At 36.4% G+C, this 24,415-nt stretch overlaps 4 protein-coding genes across 4 annotated transcripts in view; 2 read left to right on the plus strand and 2 right to left on the minus strand.

Moving 5' to 3' along the window:
* LOC101901793 (terpene synthase) overlaps positions 1-24,415 on the plus strand; it is a 197,646-nt gene that overhangs the window by 57,112 nt on the left and 116,119 nt on the right. The window lies entirely within an intron of this gene.
* Positions 5,134-9,323, minus strand: LOC101887954 (acetyl-coenzyme A transporter 1). The gene is made up of 3 exons (XM_011293085.3): positions 9,062-9,323; positions 7,544-8,990; positions 5,134-5,820 (listed from the first exon to the last, which is right to left on the minus strand). The coding sequence occupies exons 2-3, from the start codon at positions 8,939-8,941 to the stop codon at positions 5,632-5,634; spliced, it is 1,587 nt and encodes a 528-aa protein (XP_011291387.1). The 5' UTR covers positions 8,942-8,990; positions 9,062-9,323; the 3' UTR covers positions 5,134-5,631.
* Positions 11,843-16,462, minus strand: LOC101888123 (cold shock domain-containing protein CG9705). The gene is made up of 4 exons (XM_005180789.4): positions 16,155-16,462; positions 15,896-16,055; positions 12,421-12,543; positions 11,843-12,340 (listed from the first exon to the last, which is right to left on the minus strand). Exons 2-4 carry the CDS (start codon positions 16,033-16,035, stop codon positions 12,196-12,198), a joined length of 408 nt encoding a protein of 135 aa, XP_005180846.1. The 5' UTR covers positions 16,036-16,055; positions 16,155-16,462; the 3' UTR covers positions 11,843-12,195.
* Positions 20,135-23,460, plus strand: LOC101888298 (E3 ubiquitin-protein ligase RFWD3). The gene is made up of 3 exons (XM_005180790.4): positions 20,135-20,664; positions 20,725-20,823; positions 20,886-23,460. The coding sequence occupies exons 1-3, from the start codon at positions 20,256-20,258 to the stop codon at positions 22,481-22,483; spliced, it is 2,106 nt and encodes a 701-aa protein (XP_005180847.1). The 5' UTR covers positions 20,135-20,255; the 3' UTR covers positions 22,484-23,460.

The raw sequence follows: 24,415 nt of genomic DNA on the forward strand, positions 1-24,415 counted from the left end.
AAAGTGCTTTTTGTGTGTGAAAATGAAGGGCTTTTGTTTCCTTCTCTCCTATGAGAGGGACAAGAAGCAATCGGCCGGCCGAAAGTCGTGAGTATAGTTGCAAATGTTGCTTTTATCCCGCCAAAACCGCAAAAGTTCACAACAGCTTGGCGAATAATTTAATGGTCTCGTTTCCGCGTTAATTGAATCACATAGAAGTGCAAGCTATCTACAATTTAAAAAAAAATAAGTTTTGCAGAAAATTGCCAATAAAATTAATAATATATTCGGTTATCGGTCGTTTAACAAAGTAATTGTCGCGTTCTTTGTGGAGAAAAAGGTGCTTTTTGTGTGTGAAAATCAAGGGCTTTTGTTTCCTTCTCTCCTATGAGAGGAACAAGAAGCAATCGGCCGGCCGAACGTCGTGAGTATAGTTGCAAATGTTGCATTTATCCCGCCAAAAATGCAGTTCACAACAGCTTGGCAAATAATTTAATGTTCTCGTTTCCGCGTTAATTGAATCACATAAAAGTGCAAGCTATCTATAATTTCTTGAAAAAATTAAGTTTTGCAGAAAATTGTCAATGAAATTAATAATATATTCGGGAATCGGTCGTTTAACAAACTAAGTGTCGCGTTCTTTGTAGAGATGACTTGAGTCTGCAGAATTTAAGGTAAATTTACAATTTCAAATGGATTCCAATTGGCACAAAAAAATAAATTAAATCTTTGGCTTAACTCTAGTTTAGTAAAAACTCTTAAATTTTTTCGAAAAATTTTTCAGTGGTAGGTATTTTAACCATGATCCCGGAAAACTATTTTTTTCTTGGGGGACGGACCTGGGACTCCAGATTTCTGACCCGAAAGTCCGGGTTCAAGACCCCGATTAGACCCGGATCCCGATATTGACAATATGGGTATCGTTGGAAATACCTATCCAACAAGGGGTCACATGATGGGGAAAGATGTTACGGTTCGGAAGTTATAGTCAAATTATCGATTTTTTGGACCCGGATTTTTTATAAAACCCCCAAAAAGTCAAAAAAGGGTCCATTATGGGGGACAACAAAATTAATGCCAAATTATAGCTGACACTTCTACCTTTCCAAAATGCTACAATTTGTGCTAATACCTTCACTGAGTCCAGAGATATGGGTCTTTCCATCCGCATAAACCGATTCTTACCAGTTCATTAAAACTATGTTTTCAAAAAAAAAAGTATATTTTGCGTAAGAATGAAATTCAGAAATCTTTGGTTCGCGTTAGCCGGTGTAGGACATACCCAGAGGAGAAAATCTCAAGCCCCGGCCGAAGGCCGGCTACTTACAAAAGGTATCCAATTTAGAAAACTTTGGTTCGCGTTAGCCGGTGTAGGACATACCCAGAGGAGAAAATCGCAAGCCCCGGCCGAAGGCCGGCTATTTAAAAAAAGTGTCAAATGTAGAAAACTTTGGTTCGCGTTAGCCGGTGTGGGACATACCCAGAGGAGAAAATCTCAAGCCCCGGCCGAAGGCCGGCTATATACAAAAAGTGTCAAATTTAGAAAACTTTGGTTCACGTTAGCCGGTTTAGGACATACCCAGAGGAGAAAATCTCAAGCCCCGGCCGAAGGCCGGCTACTTACAAAAGGTATCCAATTTAGAAAACTTTGGTTCGCGTTAGCCGGTGTAGGACATACCCAGAGGAGAAAATCTCAAGCCGCGGCCGAAGGCCGGCTATTTACAAAAAGTGCCGAAATTATGAACCTTTTGTTCGCGTTAGCCGGTGTCGGACATACCCAGAGGAGAAAATCTCAAGCCCCGGCCGAAGGCCGGCTATTTACCAAAAGTGCCAAATTTAGAAAACTTTTGTTATTCCGGCGACTGCTACGCAAAATAAACACTTTTTTATTAAAAACATCATTTTAATGAACTGGTTAGAATCGGGTTATGCGGATGGAAAGACCCATATCTCTGGACCCGAAAAAGGTGTTAGCACAAATTGTAGCATTTTGGAAAGGTAAGAGTGTCAGCTATAATTTGGAAACAATTTTGTTGACCCCCATAATGGGCCCTTTTTTGACTTTTTGGGGGTTTCATAAAAAATCCGGGTCCAAAAAATCGATAATTTGACTCTAACTTCCGAACCATGACAACTTACCTCTTCATGTGACCACTTGTTGGATAGGTATTTCCATAAGCTTTCAATCGATACCCATATTGTCTATATCGGGTAAGTGGATCCGGGTCCAGGCGGGGTATTGATCCCGGACTTTCGGGTCAAAAATCTGGGGTCCCGGGTCCGTCCCCCAAGAAAAAAATAGTTTCCCGGGATCAGGGTAAAAATACCTACCTCTGGAAAAAATTTCGAAAAAATCTAAGAGTTTTTACTAAACTAGAGTTGTTCCAAATCTTTTTCAGATTCACCTCTGAAATATTTTTGTCAGATGATGCTGCGTTTTTTTTTGTTATGACACAATTGGCCAATGGATGGCATATTCTTGTAAGTCCAGACATCTTTGACTGGAAACTTCTTGTGTGGTGAAAGTCTCTAACTAGCAGTTTTGTAAGAATCTAATCAGAAATGTTATCCATAAACGTTGCATTTATCCTGCCAATACAGAAGAATTGCACAACATCTTGGCAATTAATTTAATGTTCTCGTTTCCACGTTGATAGAAATACGTAATAGTGAATTGATGACCAAGTGCTCACATTCCATAACTTCTTGACAAAGAAAGATTTCACGGAAATTTCGTTAATAAAATAAATAATATACAATGTATTCGTTCGTTAAACAACCTTAAAGTCGCGTTTTACGATATAATCTTCAATGGCAAACGAATATTTAATTTGAGGTAAGTGGACAATTTGTAACAGATTCCAATTGGAAAAAAACTAAATCAATTTTTTTCAGAATACCACCTTAAATTTTTTTTGTGAAATGAGCCAGATGATATGTTTCCTCTATGACATGGAGAATTCCCAAATGATACGCTTCCCTCCTAAGACAGTCGTCGAATGGACGGTATATTTTTTGAAGCATAAGACATTCTTGACTTCTTCTCTTTTTACAATAAATTTCCATACCGAAGAATTCCACAACATCCTGGCAATTAACATAATTTTCATTCTTCCGCAATAATTGAAATACGAAACAGTCGGTCGCCTTCCAAGTGCTCGCTTTCAATAATTTCTTGACAAAAAACTGAAGATTCGCAGATTATTCGTTCGCAATAACAGTAATACAATATAAACGGTCCCTTCATATTCTAAATGTCGCCTTCTGATGGCGCAGGGTATAATCTCTTGAGCCAATTTAAACTAAATGTCGCCTTCTAATCCCGTAGGATGAAATCTCTTGAACCAATTCAATTGGCCATATTGGCCACAATAAATGGTTTATAATTCAAATCTAAATTTATGGCTAAAATATTGCAACAATGGTGAAAGAAACCTATGTTTTTGACTCTACAATCAACATCAAAAGAACACAACATCCTGCATCCTGACATTTACAAGTAAGGTGAGTGTAATCATTTATTCTTATTATTAATTGTTATATTTGTAATGTGAGAATATGTCTATATAAGAATATGTCTATGTGTGACAAATATTGAAATATCAGATATAACATTTTGCAGCAAGTATCCCTAAACAATTAGTCATATCTCTATGGAATATCGGATAATAATATACAAATTTAGCAAAAGTTGTAAAGTATACAACTATCTATCAACTATACAACTCCAGCATAAAATTCGGATTTAACTAACGAAGATTGTCTGCCAACTGGTTGTTTAAATAGAGACTACATCATGTCTGCGATTAGGTTGGGCTTTGTCTAGGAAGTTTGATTTGATATTAATTATATGGTAGAGCCTTTTCATGAAATTATTCATAACCATAGAGCAAAGTTGCGACCCTATCTTTCCTGTAACCCAAAAGAAGCTGCAAGATGTTAAAGGTCAAGATATTGGTGGCCAATTGTGATCAGAGTGAAGGAAGGGGGAAGAAATGAAGGAGTTCAAACATGGCGCGTCTACATATTTATATCTTATAGAGGGACATGAGCTGAGAGTATGCATCAAAGAACACAACGGGTGTAAATGTCACAACAACAACGTTGAGACTGAAGAGGCTCCTCAACAATAACTCTTGTGTTCCCAAGACCAGATGCAATAATTTTGCTTTTTTAGCCTCATTAGTCCAAATGATCTTTAGATGGATTTCCTGATAATTTTTATGTATTTCAAGGATTTCATGATGATCGACCACCAAGTTCTTAAGAAGCCCCTCGCGACGGCCCAAAAAATTGCATAATTTTAATTATATCAAAGCGTTGTAAAAGCGTGTATAATTTCTTTTTTTCTTAGTAAAGGCCTAGACTGTACTTGTCAATTGTTGAAAAAATTTTTTTTTTCAGTTTTGACCAACAACTCGACTTATAAAGAAAAACCCATGAACGCTACAAAGGTCCTCTTATGGTGCTGTACTAGTGAAATATGCCTTAAAAAAGCGTACATTTCTACACACCTCAAGGGAATTTGACTTAAAATAGCTTGCTCCCACCAAAAGTGTAATGTTGTGGGGCCCTCGGAAATCCCAGCCGTAAATCTGCGCCGGACGCATTCGCACCATAACGAGCAGAATTTTATAACTTTTATAGATATGCAGTTCATGTTTCTCGGTTAGCGACAGTCATCATCTTTCTGCTTGGCAATATTCTCCTTTATTAAAAGTGTCACCAAGAAACACCAAGCCCTAAACTGACAGAACTCAGTCAATGCTTCATAATTTTTGGGAGCCGTTCGCATTTTTTTTTTTTTTAAATTCGCAGTTATGTGGATATGAGCTTTTTGCTGAGAAAGTATAGCCCCATCATCAATTATTTGTTATTACATTAGAGTGGGACATTATACTAAATACGCAGTGACACCGATCAAATTAGCCTCTGTTAAAATTAGTAAATATATAATACATATGTATCGCCATAATGACTATAAACATGCAATCCGAATACGCTAAGTAGTACGTTAATAAAAAAATAGATAACATTTTTTTGCTTGCTGAGATACGCAACGTTTCTGACCATATTGGTTTTTGATAAGTAACCAGTTGCTTTGTTTTGCAAAACTAATCAGTTGCTGATTTCCATTAAAACACCTGGAATTCATTTGTTTTTTCTATAAGCAAAATTTTATTCTCGTTTCATTTTTCGTTTTTGGGGCAATTTCTTTCAGGACAATTCACAACAATGAAAATAATTTAAAAACTATTCCACAATATATATTATTATACAAAATTATAATTATAAATATTATAATAATGTTATTTTAATGCTATGGAAATGATAAATATTGGTTTTAATATTATAATGCTATCGCGGGGGTAAATTATTATAATTTCTATGGACCACATATAAAACTCATTACATTCCATGTGTAGGTGTATAAGATCAAAAGGGAGGAAAAAGAGTCGAATGTAAAAACTAGTTGTTTATCAAATTAAAAAAAAACTTACAGAGCAAAACTTATGGCATAAATTGAAGAAGAAGGAGAAAAGGGCGAAAATTAAACAACAATTATACAAAAGAATTCCTCTCTGGGCGTAAGTTCTAGAAATGTGCATTACAACAATTTAGCCTCTTCGCTGTGTGTCAGACTATTAATTGCTAACTCTTTTTCGCCGCATCCTTGTTGGCATGCACCACCAGCCATGCCTTGTTGGGTAGATTTTGAAGATAGTTAATCCATTTGCGCACCAACAACAGCCACACAATACCGTATATAATACAGACAATTGATTCGATGTAATAGCCATCGAATACGATTTTACATTCACCACCGGCGGCTGTACATTCCTGGAAAAGATATTTGAAAAAATAATTTTCAGTAATTGTTTTCAATATAAAATTCCGTGATCACATTTTAACAAGTAAAATAGTAAAATCATTCGGTTTGGCCCGAAGCAGATGGCCAATATTGACCAATTCGTATCTGACCTAAGACTGATATAAATATTGCAACGTGCCAGATTTGGACTTCCTCCTATACAAATTTTTAACAGAAATAGCGGACCGAAGTATTCCATTTTAATAATTCATCTAATACAGATAAAAATATTGGTATGTGCAAAATTTGAAGGACATCGAACATCTATATCCTTTTTATCCAATTTTAATCTTTATGACAGATCTTGAGTTGATGGAAATATTGAGATATTCCGAGTCTGAATGGAATTCAATGTTAATTTCGCGTCTTATTCAAAATTTTGACGCTTTGGAGATGGAGGTACCAGAAGAAGTGGACCGATAAGTTCCATCTTCACAACAGACCTTGGGTTAATAAAAATATTATGATGTGTGTCGGACATTTACATCGTATTTTATAACAGCTATAATTATTCAAAATTTTGACCCTTTGTGAGGGAGGTACTTGGTGGAGTGGACCGATATTGTCCATTTTCGCACCTGACTTAGCACTGATGCAAATATTAGGATTTGCAAAGTTGGATCAAAACCGGATTATCTTTTCTCTTTCTGTGCAGTATTTTATTTTCTTTGAAAATGTTGAGTGGACCGATGTTGCTCATTTCCGAACTTGATCTAAGTTTGCCAAAAATATTATGAAGTACGAAGTTTGGCTCAAATCGGATACTCCCTTCGAGAGTTATCGTGCGCTCCAGCCGGACGGACGGACGGACATCGCTAAATCGACTCCAAAGTGACGTAGGGTCTAAAACCGAGGCACGGGTTGGGTCTCAATCGGGTTGGGTCCACAACGATACTGGAGTTAGTTGAGTAGGTTTTGCTGGGCAGCGATGTTCTGCACATCGCTGTCAATCCCGGTCCAATAGGAATTGAGGCGGCTGCACCATCCGGATCTTAAAATAGCCAAAACTATTCCGGTTTTTCGGTGCAGCTCTCGCTCTTCAGCTAGTACAGTATTCACTCTATATCCTAATCAGTGCTGATTGATAGGTCTGTTGATCTAGAGGCTCTATCTTATACCTCTGTACCTCTCTCTCTCTCTAGATCATTATAGTCTTTCCTTAAGTGCCTGGGGGCCTATCCACCAAATGGTGATACGGATAACTCTGTCTGTAACACCAAAGCAGGTATTTCGTTGACATCATTTTATTATGCCGTCGCACCACGGCGGCCGGTTCTATGTACCGGATTGACTCGAAGGAACCATCGAAAACCCCATCAAATGCAAATACAAGAATCGAGGTGGGCATATTGTCTGTCTACTGGAGTACCAGATGTCATCATCAAGCCAGTTCATTAAAAAAACAGGGTGTATATTTTCTAACTGGATCACGATTCCACAGACCTGAAGTATTTTTTGAACGTTTCCAACTTCACTCCTACCGACCCCTTTATAGTACAACATGAATTTGAATTAAAATCTATTTAAGGACTGGAGATTAAGTTTCTGACACCAATGAAAATCTATTTTTTTAATATTCATGCTGAAGACAGGTAACCACACAAGGCTCTAATCAAATATAATAGGTTGTCGATCATTTCAAACCCAGCTCTTATTCAAAAATGAAAAAATAAAAATTCCACGAATTCTTACCTGCGTTTGTTTCTTTGTCAAACAATGATTCTTTTCGGCCAACGTATCATCCACATGGGCACACTCCTTCCACGTGAGGACATCGACCAACCACAGTATCACTGTATTCGCCCAATTACCACCCAAATTCGATAGGGTATTCAGGAATGTCATATATGTTCCACCCACTGCAGGATCGGATATTTTTGCAAAGAATGCCATCACCGCCACAAACATACAATACAGGAATATTTGATAGATACCATAATTGACAACCAACAGGACATAATAGTAAATGGGCACCTCTCCGCCAGCTATCATGTGGGGTGTAAAATACGCAATCAACGATGCAATGGAAGCAAATACAATACGATATGGTATGGCTTTCACATAAACATCCATGGGCCGTGGACCGTTTGTGTAGCGGCTAACGACAAGTGGCAAAACAATTTGTAATGGTATTATGGGTACAACCAACAGCGCCAATTTCTCTTTGGGCACACCAGCATCGATCAGTTTCAGTGAAGTGACAGCATCACAAGCGGCAAATGTCACTTTTACGGTTAGCAATATTCCAGCCAAAATCTGCACGGGACGCATACGCACCATATCCAGAAGGATTTTATAACTTTCATAGATATTCAATTCATGTTCCTCGGTATAGCGGCTGCCATCATCTTTGTGCTTGGCAATGTTTTCCTTTTTGAACAAAGCCACCAAAGTAGTGGCCACCAAAAAGCACCAGGCCCAAAACCACAAGAACTCGGGCAATGTCACCATACCCACATCCTTGGGAACTGTACGCAAATAGGTATTGCAAAACTCCTTCGATTCCAAGGCAATGAATGCCACATAGCCCAAAAAGTAACCAGCTGTTTGTCCCACACTATTACAAGTTGAGGCATAGCCAACATTTACACGTTTCAACATGGTCAGGGCCCAACCATCGACAGCAATATCCTGGGTGGCAGCCAAAAAGTTCAGCATGAAGAACAAGGCGGTTAGAAGGGGTACATTCGGTTCAACGCCATCGCCACCCAGCCAACGATCCACCTGCCACGACAGGAACAACATAAATGCTCCAATCAAATACTGACATGGTACCAGCCATGATTTCCGGCGTCCAAAACGTTTCACATACACAGCATCCACAATGGGAGCCCACAGCAATTTCAAGCTAAACGGCCAATAGGCAAAGGAAAATTCTGCTTGCTGTTTATAACTTGCTCCACGATTTTGCAGCAGCATCGGTACAGCTGCAATCAAACCCAAGGGTATGCCTTGCAAGATGTACAAGAACAACAATATCAAGATGTTGCCCTTGTCGCCGCGTATATCTGTCTTTTCATGATGCGATTCGTTTTTTTCATCCGTGACCAGAAGGGTCTCCTTGGAATTTTGTCGACGTCTCAAACTCATCGTTGTCGTCGTCGCCGTCGTCCACTTCTATGCTCTTAAACAAACAATTCTAAACAATTGCACGAAACAGAAAAATTCTAAGGTTTTTAAAAATAAAAACAAAAACGACACGTCACACACTTTGAAAGAACAGCATGAGTGGTTGGGTTTTTATTTTGCGGCGGCGGCGGCTGGCTGTATTCCTCTTCTCACTGTTTGCTTGCAGCTTCGACAGCCGTTCTATTTTGCAATGACAAAAAATAATTGTCAATTTTAAAACACCTTTTTTAAGCTATTTAATTTGCATTCATCACTGTATTTTATTTGGAATATAGTATAATGAAACGCGTTCTTGTTTTCGTGTATTTCAATAATACACCTGAAACACAAATGAGTTGTTGAGTGGTGGTGGTCTAAGGTTCCCGTAAAAAAAAAAAAAAAACAAATCAAAACAACAACACCTGTTCGAAATCAGTTGAGAAAAATGAGAGTTATCGTAACGTAAACGTAAAGTAAGGGCAACAGTTAGTTCAGAGTTGTTGTGTGGCCATACGAATTGTGCTGTGTGGGATCAATGTAGATTTTTTTATTTTATCGAAATCATTTTTTACATTTTATCGTTTTGTTAATATTTGCTCTGTTCTGGAACCTGCAAGAATCTATTATTTCTGATTTTTTTTGTTTTTATTGTGGAAAAATCAGGACAAATTTGCTTTCCAGAACCTGCAAGAATCTACTAGTTTTGCAATTTTTTCGATTTTATAAATTTGTCGTATCATAAAGGAATCAAGGATTGGTTATCGTTGTAAAAAGTATTACATTCTTGCAGTTTTGGAACAGACCAATTATTGGTAGTTATTTAAATTTTTTTGATATTTTCGTCACTTTATTCCAAAAAAATTTTTTTGGGATAGAAAAATTATTAAAAATCTAGAAAAAAAAAAGTAAAATATTTTGCCGACAGATGTATACCCCCAGCCAATGTTCGATAATTTAAATATAATTTGACTTCTGCTATGATTGTTCAAATTGTTGGCCCTTTCGTATCGGAAATATAATATAAATATTGCGACGAGCCAGGTTTGGACAATTGGTTACTTCCTCCCCTTTATATGAGATATGTGATCATTTTTAGAAAATGTTAAAATGTGCGTGTTGGATATAGTCGACCGAATTTTTCCATTTTCATACTTCATCAAATATAGATAAAAATATTGGTATGGGTAAAATTACAAGAAAATCGGACATTTATATCCAATTCCATGCGAAATCGTTCTATTCCATATTCATCTCAGGTTTCTGGGTTAGAGAAATATTTAGATATAGCAAGTAGTAAAGAATCGCGGACTTATTTCGCAAGTTATGAAGTATATAAGTATTGGAAATTGTGACCCTTTGTGGCTGAGGTACCAGAAAGGGTTGGCAGATATATATCATCCTCATAACAGATCATTCGTTAGCAAAAATATTTGGATGTTTCAAATGTGAAGAGAGTTGGATGCTTATCACGCTTTTTTGAGCGTTTTGTTTTTCAACCCCAATGTGGAGGAGGTACCGGAAGAAATGGTCCAATCTGTACCATCTTTTCAACAGATCCTGTCTTGATGAAAATATTGAGATGTACCAAGTCTGAATGGAATCGGATGTTAATTTCGCTTCTTATGGCCTTCATGGCTATTCAACATTTTAAGCCTTTGTGGGGGAGATACCAGATGGAGTGGGCCGAAATATCCCATCTTCTCAACAGATTATTTGTTTGTGGAAATAATGGGTTATGTGCAATATAAAGAGCAACTGATGCTTATTTCGGATTTTAAAAACGTTTTTGTTATTCAAAACGTTGCCACTTTGTGGGTGAGATGCCAGAAGGAATGGTCCGATCACTACCGTTTTTATAACATATCCTGTGTTGATAGAAATATTCAGATGGGGCAAGTCTAAATGGAATCGAATGTTAATTTCGTGTTTTATGAGCTTCATCGATATTCAAAATGTTGATCCTTTGTGGGGAAGAAACCACAAGAAGTTGACCGATATATCCCATCTTCTCAGCAGATCTTTTGTTACTAGAAGTATTGAGATGTTTGAAATTTGAAGATAATCAGATGCTTATTTCTCGTTTTACGAGCTCATGGCTATTCCAAATTCAGACCCTTTGTGGGGGATTTACCAGAAGGAGTGGACCGATATCGCCCATCTCTGAACTCGATCTAAGCTTAACAAGAATATTACGATGTACCAAGTTTGGATCAAATCGGATACTTCCTTTGAGAGTTATCGTGCGCCAGCCAGACAGACGGACGGATGGACGGACATCGCAAGATCGACTCCAAATGTCCTGAAACGGATTTGGTCCAAAGAGACTTAGGGTCTAAAACCTTTATTTTGACGAGGCAGTTTTTGGCCGTATCAAATGATATATACCCTTTCTAGCCTGAGGCTATAGAAAATAGTCAACATTTCTGAAATAAATTCCCTCTTTACTTGTTTTTTCCTTCAAAATGCCAGCTACACTATACAATAAAAGCGTTTGCATAAAAATATATATTGAGTAACTGACAGTTGACCGTTTGATACCTGAAATTAAATATCATTCAACAACTATTGTTTTCCATAACCAACACGCTCGCATAGTCAGTGAAGTCAGTCGGCGATAACCTGTTATCGGAGAGCTCTATGTATTTTCTAAAAGATCTATGACCGAAAACTGATATAGATGTCATTTTCGTTGCCTAGACCAAATGAAAGCTCTCGACTTGGGCTTTCAGATTATATATGACTTATGTTCCAATATTATTTCAGGCTTTCTTATACAATTTTCTTTGATCTCCACAATTCCTCCCCTTGTAACTTATTTTCCATTTTGAAATCTTATTCCATTGGTGGTTTTCTTCTTTAGTTGAGTCGACATAACCGGCTTCATACTTTTCAATGCTTTTATTAGTAACCCATTAAATAGGCATCGGCATTACAAAAAGAAAAATAAGTAAATAAAAAACCAAAATAAAAACAATATTATGTGCGCTTACAAATATAATTCATTAAAAATTTTATGTTTTTTTCTTTCACTGGCGTTTTTAAAATGAGGCATTCTGTTTTGTTTAACTTTTTTTTTGCTGTGTGTTATTTGATTTGATTCCAATAAAAAACTCCTAAAATTATCTTGACTCGATTGGAATATAAATAGATGTATGTATCTGACGGCAGGCTTGTGGCTACATAATTATTGTTCATTGTGGTGTTGATTTTCGATTTAGTTTTGTAACAAATTTTATTTATTCCTCCCATCTGTGGTGGACTTCGGGTGTTAGGTTAATAATCTTAACGTGGACAGCCTGGAATTTTTCATTTTTAGGCGGTATGGCGCACAGACGATACTTGACTTCATCACCTTCCATAGGCACAAATTCTCCTTCGATGCTGTGAGGAATTGATGAAAAAAATGGAGGGGAGTTAGAAAAGGTCATACAATTGTAGGTATATTCGGCATTTTTACTTACTCAGATATATGACAGAATAGATCATCACCACCATCTTTGGGCGTAATAAAACCATGTCCTTTAGTTCGACTAAATGATTTTACAGTGCCGGTGACTATGGGGTTTTCCATAGCACGGGCAGAGCTAAAAAGAGGGGGAAACAGGAATTAATTTAGTACTAGAGAAATCAATAATAGCACGGGATAATAAGTAAATACAATTTTTGATATTGAGTAATTTCCGCCGGTATTTGAGATTTAAAGTCAATGTCCACCTAATTTAAATTATTGAAATGAGAGCAATTAATGTATATATTTCCAGATTTCCTTTCTTGTCATATTTTTTAAATAAATTTCAGGTTATGATATGATTGTTGATCTAAAGGTTTTTTTCTTTATTTCCTCGTTAAATTTTATTCATTATTGATTTTTATACCCTTAGCCATCTGGCTGGAGAGGGTATATATCATTTGATACGGCCAAAACGTGCCGCATCGAAATAATGGTTTTAAACCCTAGGTCTCTTTGGACCAAATCCGTTTCAGGACATTTGAAGTCGACCTATCATTGTCCATCCGTCTGTCTGTCTGGCTAGCTGTCGCGAACGATAACTCTGGAAGGGATTATCAGATTTGATCCAAAATTGATACATCGTAATATTATTGTCAAACTTAGATCGCGTTCGGAAATGGGCAATATCGGTCCACTCCTTCTGGTACCTATCTCCCACAAAAGGTCGAAATTTTCAAAAATTCTATTTTCTGCACAGGAAGCGAAAGGATAATCTGATTTTTCTCCAACTTTGCGAATCCTAATATTTGCATTAGTGCTAGGTTAGGCGCGAAAATGAACAGTATCGGCCCACTCCATCAAGTACATCCCCCACAAAGGGTTTATATTTTGAATAATTCTAACTTTTATAAAATGTGATGCCGATTGCCTTCAAATTACACACATCACAATATTTTTTGTTAACCTAAGGTCTACTGTGAAAATGGAATATATCGGTCCGCTCTTTCTGGTACCTCCCTCACAAAAGGTCGAAATTTTCAAAAAATATTTTTTGCACAGAAAGAGAAACATTAACCCGATTTTGTTCCAACATTGCAAATCCTAATATTTGTGTCAGTTCTAGGTCAGGTGCAAAAATGGATAATATCGGTCCACTCTATCAAGTGCCTCCCCCACAAAGGATAAAAATTTTGAATAATTATAACTCTTAAAAAAGTGATCTATTAATTCGATTATCTTAAAATTTCACACATCTCAATAGTTTTATAAGCCCAAGATCTGTTGCGAGGATGGGACATATCGGTCCACTCCTTGTGGTACCTCCCCCACAAAAGGTCGACATTTTGAATATCCATTGAAGTCATAAAACGTGAAATTAACACCCGATTCTATTTAGACTTGGCACATCTGAACATTTCCATACACACAGGATATGTAATAAAAACTGTAGAGATCGGACCATTCCTTCTGGTACCTCCACCACAATATCCATGAATTTAATAAAAAGCGAAATTAACATCCGATTCCATTCAAGACTTGGTACATCTCAATATTTCCATCAACACAAGATCTGTTATAAAGATGGTAGAGATCAGACCATTTTTAATGGTACCTTCCCCACAATGGGTTCAAGATTTTAAAAAACAAAACGCTCAATAAAATCGAAATAAACGTTCAGTACTCTTCAAATTTCACACATACACATATTTTTCCTAATACAAGATCTGTTGTAAAGATGATATATATCTGGTACCTCACTCACAAAGGCTTATCTGTCATAACTTGCGGAAAAAGTCAGCGATTTTTTACAACTTGCAATATCAAAATATATCTCTCTTTGCCAGAAACCTGAGATGAATATGGAATTTATGATTATCCATTAATTGGATGTAAATGCTCTATTTTCTTGTAAATTTCCCCATACCAATATTTTTAACTGTATTAGATGAAGTATGAAATTGAATACTTCGGTCGACGAAATCTGGTAAACCGCGCACACTTTTAACATTTACTAAAAATAATCACATATCCATTCATTTGGAATCTACTTCATAGTCAACTGGGTCAACAATTTGAATAATCATAACACGAGTCAAAATATATTAAAATGATCGGCTTAGGCTGAGGGTACACATCTGTCGGCAAAGCCGACTGATACTTTTTAACTTGTTTTTGCAACATTTTTACACATATTTGTCCAAAAATTAGAATTTGTAGTTCGTAACGGGCTCCTGTGTGAACATAATATGTATGGCTGTGTATACTCCAAATATTCAACATTTTTTCAGGGATTTGTCTAAAAATTGGTATTAGTAGTTCGAAATGGGTTATAGATACGGTTGCGGAACATTGAAAATTTAGGTCCACGTTTTCTTATAGCGAACATAAAACTATACCACATTTGCCTACGAAATTGTTGCAAAGAAAAGAGATTTGGTATATACAATCCTTGAAGTATAAAATTGTCTATGGAGGTTCCTGTTTTGGTATGGCCCCCACACAACGACATCACCCACTTCATAGGTTATGTGAATTTGTAGTTTAAAGTGGAACACGATACATTTATATAATAATGTTTTCTTTACCCAAAGGTGGAGGGTATTAAAAGTTCGGCCCAACCATGTTGTGGTGTATGCTATCACATAGTCCGCCCTGCCCGACTTTTGTTCTTTCTGTACTGGTTTTTAATTGTTCCACATTCATAAATATTTCGAGGCTATTTAGGTATTATCCCAATATTAAAACGTGAGATACATCTACGTGCTATTGGTGCTATAGTTTTCTCAAAATACTTTCATTGGATGTTCATCAAATGAATTGTTTTAATTAATTAACATTTATGTATGTATTTATATATGTGTGCGGTTGTCGGTCAAGCAATTGTCCAAAATTTGTTTAAACATATCTTCAAATATTTCCGATGTAGAAGGTTTTTGTGGTTGGTGAGCGGAGGTGTGTTTGGTATTTTTGTTGTATTCTTTGCGTGTTTTTTATTAAATGTGAGCGCGTAAACAAATAGATTGATAAAATAAACGAATGGGTAATAAAGCATATATCCCACACATAAATGTAAACAAGCAACAACAGCAAAAATACAGATTCCAATACGAATCTTCTTATTGTGAGTGACATTGCAAAAAGAATAAAGAAGAAACATATATATGTAAAACAATTTAACAATTTATAAAATGTTTGAAAATTCTCAACTCGTATCAGTAGCTGGAGAAATAAATTAATATTTCGGTGCCCGCACATACCACACCCCGTTGGTGCAATTTTTATTTTGCAAAATTTACATCGAAAGGGAAACATTGAGAAAAAGCATGTGGCGATTTTCTCATTGTAAATCAAAATGGGAAAACACGATACCCATATTAACTTCATTATCAGACAAATCGATGGAAATGAGACTTTAACAAAAAATTGATGTAATTTATTATCCAAAGAGGGGAAATTAAGTAACTACTCCCTTTTTATATACTTACGTAGAAGCGGTTCTGGTACGCTTCGTTATTATTGGACTGGGTAGTTGTAGGGAATTGGGACTACCGGTGCTATTGTCACGACTCAAGGGTGGTCGACCCGTGCCGGGAGTAAGTTTATCGGGTGTAGCCGGTGCCGACATGTTTGAAGTTTTTTTTTTAGCTGTAAAACATTTCAGATAATTTAACAACATTCGGAACACAATAAAAAAAAGTACACAATGGATATTTTTAAATATAACCAGTTTTACTTTCACATTACCTTATATTATATCCCTGCTAATTTAATAATTGGAGAATGGTGGATGGCGTTGAACACTCTTTTTTTCTTTTGTTTCTCGTTGATGGAATATATCGTTGTTTTTGTACTTTGCAAATTGGAGATCGTACTGTCCGCAGAAGGGGAATCTCTAGCACAACTCTATTGGATTTTCGAGATAACTCTAGTCTTTTTTTTTCGGCAAAAAAATTGTCCTTCAACAGCGTATTTAACGCAACAATGCCAATGATTGATGCAATTTCAATTTTTGCTCTGCAACTTTTTTTTGAGTCAACGTACAGGGTTGCCAATTTGCAGGGAAATGAGAAATTTGCAATAAACACATTAAGCGCCTGGGGAAGAAGTATTTATAAACGGTTCGGAAGTTATAGTCAAATTATCGATTTTTTGGATCCGGTTTTTTTTTTATAAAATGAAACGTCCAAAAAGTCGAAAAAGAGCCCATTATAGGGGTCAACAAAATTGATGTTAAATTATAGCTGACACTCTTAAGGGCTAAGTACATAAGAAGCTTGAAGTCATGGCACGGCCTATTTTGTGACATTTCACAAAGGAATTACAGAGCCGCACTAAAATCCTGCCGTCGTTTCTCATTATAATTTGGCATTAATATGCCTAGCCATGACTTCAAGCTTTTTATGTATTTGCAGCCTTACCTTTCCAAAATGCTACAATTTGTGCTAATACCTTTTTTTGGTCGAATCCAACCATGCATATATCGGCTAAGTGGATCCGGGTCTAGTGCGGCACTTGAACCAGGACATTTGGGTCAAAAATCTGGGTTCCCGGGTCCGTCTCTCAAGAAAAAAAAATAGTTTCCCTACCACTGGAAAAAAAGTTCGAAAAAATTTAAGAGTTTTTACGAAACTTTAATTAAACCCATATTTCTTATTATTGTTATTAAAGTATAAAATTCAATTTTGTTATATGGATTAACAAAAAAATTATTGTTTTTAGCTCTTCCCCCATTTGTTGCAAAACAAAATTCCAAATTAAATTTAAAGCTTGGCAACCATCTGTGTGTGGTCGCAAACAAACAACTTAGTGATGTGCCAATTTCGATTACCAAATGAATTTGCAAAGTCCAATTAAGGCGCACATGATGTGATAGTTAGTGGAAGACGTAGTAAATAAGGGGAATTAAAGGACACTTGAGCTCCGTTCCCATTCTTTTTATATCCTCCACCATACATAGTATGGATGGTATATTAAGTTCGTCATTCCGTTTGTAACTCATCGAAGTAATAAATTTAGACCTAACAAAATATGTATATTCTTGATCAGCGTAAAATTCTCAGACGATTTAGCCACGTCCGTCCATCCATCTGTTATAACCATGCTAGTGTCAAAATAAATTAGGATAGGCAACTAAAATTTTTCAGAGATCAGTTTTTTGTGTGCAGGGGCAGGTCAAGTTCGAAGATGGGCATATCTCCCGATATACGGTATTTTGATGATTTTATGATTGTTCATTGGAATTGTCTGAGATTCTACACAAGGAGTTCTTTGTGGGTACTTTACCGTCTGTAAGAGAATTGTCTATATTGGTTCACGATATCGTCTACATATTACGATATTCGGTATTTTAACCGGATATTTCAATGAAATTCCACACAAGGAGTCCTTTGTGGGTACTTTACTCCTGTAAGAGAAATGTCTATATCACCCATATAACGGTATCCCCCGATATTCCATATTTTGATGATTTTAGCCACATTTTGTCAATGAAATTGTCTGAAATTCTACACAAGCAGTCCCTTGTGGGTACTTTACCGCATGTAAAAGAATCGTACATATGGGTCTACGATATGTTATATCGCCGATAACGATACCTCCCCATATTCGGTATTTTGATGATTTTAGCCACATTTTTCAATGGAATTGTCTAAAAATCCACACAAGGAGTTCCTTTTGAGTACTTAGCCTCCTGAAAGAGAATTTGTTATGTAAGTCCACGATATCGTATATGCCCCATATAACGGTATGGGTAAATTTTGAAGTTCGTATGACGAAAAATTGTCTATGCTGGTCCACGTCTTCGTATAGCCCACATATAACGGTACCTCCCTTTATTCCGTATTTTGATGATATTGGAGACAATATTCAACGAAATAGTAAATAAAGAAATAAATAAATTTCGTATTTGAAGTTCGGAATCGGTACTACAGCCTATGATAAAAATTACTTATACCACGTCCATTTAACGGTTTTCATTTAAGCGTTATTTTTCGACGGATTTTTTTTAATTTTTGAAAATTTTCAAGATCTATTAAAATGGTGGAGGGTATTAAAAGTTTGGTCCGGCTGATTTTAGCTGCTATTTTACTCGTTATACCCTACACCACACTGCCATCAGGGTATTATGCTATCGCGGAGTTGTTTGTAACATGAAGATCCTCATAGAATCACATTTGCCTTATTACAGAACCTGCTAAAATCTTCTAATTTTGCAATTTTTTCTGACTTCATGAAGGGAAAATTGGGAAGTGGGAAAATTAGCAAAGTGCAGGTCAAATTTATTGTTCGATTGTTATGAATGACGAACCCTATTGAAATTGGTGGCAATCGGTGAATATCCCATACATATCTTCGTCCAATTTTGACTTTCATTGTGCACCAAATCTGTAACATTAGTCCACATAGGATGGAATTTGACACATCCGACCAAATTAAGAAGACTGCAGGTCTTCTTATATCCAATTATACAAAAATCGGTTCAGAAATAGATATAGCTCCGTATAAATTGTTCATTTGAGTTGGTATTTCTGTCCCCCACAGCCGTAATAAGAACCTCATAACAACAATATTTATTAAAAGATATCAAAGAGAGCTCAAAAACACCTTTACCAAAATTTATCGGGATCGGTTCGGATTAAGATATAGCTCCATATATATATTTTTATGATTATAAGTTTGTTATGCACCAAATGTTTATTTTCAGCCCATATTTGGACACATCCGATCGAATTCAACCTGGAAGAAATTGTGCCAAATTTGTTCAAAATTGCTTCAGATATAACTATATATCCCATCGCTTCAGATATAACTATATATCCCACGTATATTGTAATTCGCTTTTGTATTAAAGTCCCTCATATCCGTAAAATGCACTCCAATACAATGATATTGTATGCAAGTTATCAGAGACTGCATACAAATGCCTTCGCTTGATTTCATAGAGATCGGTTCAGATTTGAATATAGCTGCCATATATATTTTCATCAGCTTAAATGTCGGGGAAAATCGGTGCAGATATAGCAATAGTATCGATATATATGTTTAAATATAAGGGAACTCAAAGTCGGGAAACACAAATGTCTCCGTCAAATTCTGTGGAAATCGATTCCGAGTCTTTCGGACATGGACTTGCGAACAAAATTTTCTTCTTCTTAATTTACCCATTACGAACGCAAAATATCAAATTTGAAACAACTACATTGAAAAAATGTCGTTGAATCTTGGGAGGTACCGTTATATGGGGGTTATACGACAACGTGGTCCGACATGGCCCAGCTACGAACCTAACCTGACTACTTCGCAAAATTTTAGCCTTGTATTTCTATTCGTTCCAAAGATAACGTCATTACAACCGAAATACGGAAATCGCCAAATCGGCTTAAAATTTTACCCTGATCAAGAATGTATATACTTTGTTGGGTATAACATGTGTATTTGGAGGAATTATAAACGGAATGACAAAGTTTATATACCCGCTAAAAAATAAACCTTGTCAAAAATATGATCCAAAATGTTTAATCATTCATGTCCATAGCAAAATTGGTTAACATCTTTAATTGACATCTTTAATCTTTTCGTTTTTAGAAACTTTTACCATTTTAAAAATAAAATCGTTAAAAATAACAGCCCTGCTGTGTTTCTCAGCTAAAGAGTTGCTGTGTTATCGATAAGCCAAGCCACAATCGATAAAAACAATGCGGCCCGCTTTCGATTGCGGGCAACCTGTAGTTGTGTTTTTTTTTTCGTTTGTTCGTTCATGTTTTGTGTCTCGAAGGATAAAGAAGGAAATTTTATGATGAATTTTAACAGTGCTTCGAAAATATTACATTGAAGCTGCAACGAAATATGGAAAATGATCATGATTATGTTGCAAGTGGTAGTGGAAACAGTTCACCAAACATTATTCGCACCCGAAATAGTGTTATGCGTCTAACAACCCAGAATCTGCTGTCCAATAGCGATCATAACTATGTTTTTGCTCCGGTGGCGAATAACAATACCGAGGAAAGTTTGATGAGTGGTTTGAGCGGTTACAGTCGCATTATGGATGAGGATGTTTTTCTCGACGACGAAGATGATGAGAACGATGTGGATGTGGTAATTGCATCGGGGCCAGAGGAAGAGGAGACCTCAAGTCAAAGATCTGGTACCATTTCGGAAGTGTCTAGCCGGTATGGTAATTCCAGTGAAACGGACAATCGTAGTACAGAGGCCGGGAGTACGGATAATGTTCCTACAACAGATGCAGAATCTGGTAAAAACATTCATGTTCATTTCACCTTAAAGGAAATTATGTTTTAATTTAATGTTGTAGATGCAACAAATGCCTCAGAATCGGCATCAACCAGTTCCAGAGTCACAGAAGATAGTGTCTCCACGGTAGCAGCAGATGTAGAGGCTCTATTGCCGCAAGGTGATGACAAAACAAATCTTGTAGCTACCAAATAACAAATCTAAAACCATTTTTCCTTATAGAACCTTCCATTTCAGCAGTGGCTCCAGCTATAAGATATGAAGGCGAAATAATAAACTTAGATACACCCTCACCTGCCAAAAAACGTAAACGCCTCTCATTGGAGGCCAAAAGTGGTACACCGAAAGTCAAAACAAAGCAAGGCGAAGACGATGATGATGAAGACGACGGTCTCACATGTCCCATTTGCCTCGATAATTGGGAAATGTCAGGGGAGCATAGATTGTCCTCACTAAAATGTGGCCATTTGTTTGGTGAATCATGTATTCGCCGCTGGCTACAGGAAAGCTCCCGCCAGTCGGGTCAAAAGGTATGTCCACAGTGCAAAACAAAGGCTCATCCCAAAGATATACGTTATTTGTATGCCAAACGTTTGCGGGCCATTGATCGCAGTGAGGAACATCGTATGCGCGACGAATTGATACAGGAACGTACCAAAAACCAGAATGTTGAATTAGAATTAGCAACCCTAAAGATGTCCCACGCTCAGGTAGCACAAAAAATCAAAACATTAGAAGCTGAAAATGAGGCACTCAAGAGATTAATACGCAAAGGTGGCGGTGGTGGACTGGAGAGTGCCAGAGGTTTTGGTAAAAACTCCATAACCTATCGGCTGTTCATGGAGAAAAACGTGGAACTGTGCCGGGAGCCTGGTTGCCGTGTTATGAAGTATGCCGAACAACATATGGCCCTGTTTGTGTCACAGAAAAGTTCACAGGGCCTGTTTCCCGGCTATGGTCTACGTTTTGTCGACACGCCAACATTTAAACCCTCGAATTTTTTACATACCTCTGTTAAAATGGTTCGTGATATAAGTCTGTCGCAAGATCAGCAAATGTTGGCGGTGGCCAGCATGGAGCAGAGAGCCAAACTGTTTGATTTGCGCACCTTGCAGGCAGTCTGTACATTTAAGCCCGATGAAAAGCCATTGTGGTCGTGTGCCATATCTCGCAAAGAAAACGAAAACTACCTCTATTTGGGTTCACAACAAGGCAGTACATATGTTTATGATATACGTTATCCCGAGACATTTTTGGATGATCACCAGACCGAGGGTGGCCCAGTAATACAGATTGAATCTGTGCCGGAAAGTGAAATGTTTCCTAGTGGCGGTTTCCTTATATGTAAACTAAATTCATTGTGGTTTTATGAGAATATACAAGGAGGTGGTGCAAATGCCACCCGCCTCTCGGTGGAGGGACGTCTTATATCGATGAACTATGAAACGGAGACGCAAAATTTATTGGTACAAACAAGAAGTTGTGCAAGGTTCAAACAGGCACGTCACATTCTGGGGAAATTGCAAAAAATTGATGGCATTCCAGTGTTCCAGTTGAGGGTAACATTCTTCGCCCACACCAATAGTCCCGTAATGGTACGTTCCACGCAAATTGCTGTCGACACCACCACTTTGGTTGCTGCCTACATACAAGATCGTAAGCTATTGTCAGTATATGATAGTGCCACGGAACAGTGTATACAATCGTTGCCAGTTCAGGAAGTTGTCTACGACACTTGCCCGGTTTATTGTAAGAATCAAACTTATTTGGCCGCTCTGACTGAAACCAAATGTAGACTTTATAAGTTGAATTCATCTTAAGGCGATTTTTTCTTCATTTTTTTATACCTACCTATTTTTTATTTCTCGTGATTTTCCATTTTTTCCTTATGTTTTTTTAAATTTAATATTAGTCCCGCGGGAATCGATTTATTTGTTCCAATATTTCTCACATAAACATACCCATATACTCGATCGTGTGACGTTTTTTATTCAAAGGCTATTTGTATCATGTTGTATATTTGTAAGAAGAGAGGGGAGTTTCATCGATTTAATCATACCTACATAACAATATTCAATAAAAAAAAATTAAAATTGTTTAAGTGCAACTTTTGGATGTGTTTCATTTAATGTCTAAAATGAGATGTTATGGGATTCTGAGTAAGGTTCCATTAAAGAAGCATGAATAAAATATAAATATGTTACCTTTCCTTGCATCAAACCTTGTCCCCTGATTTGAATCCCATCAACTCGTTCGAAAAAATAAACATTTTTTTCTCATTTTTACTTACATTTTGTTTATCTATTCATCGATTCCTTTGGCATTTTTTTTATAATACGTGCCATACAAAAGGTTTGAAATTCGAAACCTTATTTTAATTAATTCCCTTGAAAAAGTATACATTTCAAACTCAAGTACCATCGGCAGGCACACATACATACATTTGTGTGTATTGTTAATGTACAACGAAGTTCTGAGACGAATAACAAGTGGTCATAAAATATGTCTAGGCTAAATCACAAAAGTGGAAATTTGAGGTTCTGTTTAAAAAAGGATTTGGAAATCCTTATGTTTCCTTATGTTTTTTTAAATTTAATATTAGTCCCGCGGGAATCGATTTATTTGTTCCAATATTTCTCACATAAACATACCCATATACTCGATCGTGTGACGTTTTTTATTCAAAGGCTATTTGTATCATGTTGTATATTTGTAAGAAGAGAGGGGAGTTTCATCGATTTAATCATACCTACATAACAATATTCAATAAAAAAAAATTAAAATTGTTTAAGTGCAACTTTTGGATGTGTTTCATTTAATGTCTAAAATGAGATGTTATGGGATTCTGAGTAAGGTTCCATTAAAGAAGCATGAATAAAATATAAATATGTTACCTTTCCTTGCATCAAACCTTGTCCCCTGATTTGAATCCCCTCAACTCGTTCGAAAAAATAAACATTTTTTTCTCATTTTTACTTACATTTTGTTTATCTATTCATCGATTCCTTTGGCATTTTTTTTATAATACGTGCCATACAAAAGGTTTGAAATTCGAAACCTTATTTTAATTAATTCCCTTGAAAAAGTATACATTTCAAACTCAAGTACCATCGGCAGGCACACATACATACATTTGTGTGTATTGTTAATGTACAACGAAGTTCTGAGACGAATAACAAGTGGTCATAAAATATGTCTAGGCTAAATCACAAAAGTGGAAATTTGAGGTTCTGTTTAAAAAAGGATTTGGAAATCAATGATTTTTTACTTTGTGATTTAATATAAGAAGAGATGCCTTAAAATAAAAATATTATGTTCCAGAATCTACAAAAATCTACTAGTTTTGTATTTTTTCGATGTCGTAAGGGAAAAGTCATTTTCAATTGAGTCAAAATAATCTCATTTTGTGAGTTTTATGACAAATAACATATATTTGGTTTAATATGGAACTAAATATTTGAAATTATCACTTCCTTCTCTTTTTTTCTAACAATTGTGTATTTTTACTGAAACACCCTGTTTCCTTTGAATTATTGTTTGAGTTATCGATAAATTTCTCTCTCTCTCTCTTAAGAGCAGAGCGCCGGCAGAGCAGCAGTCAGAAATAAGAAAAGCAACTTTCGATTTTTAGAAACCTTTTTTGCATGTTTTTGATTTGGGAAAACCTATTTCAATTTGGCTTTATTTTTGTTCAATTTTCTATAGTAAATACAAAAGTTGCCTTAATAATTACAAAGGATTTACATTTTATC

Source organism: Musca domestica, unplaced genomic scaffold (genome assembly GCF_030504385.1).
Source record: "Musca domestica strain aabys unplaced genomic scaffold, Musca_domestica.polishedcontigs.V.1.1 15, whole genome shotgun sequence".
NCBI classification, from domain to species: Eukaryota; Metazoa; Arthropoda; class Insecta; order Diptera; family Muscidae; genus Musca; species Musca domestica.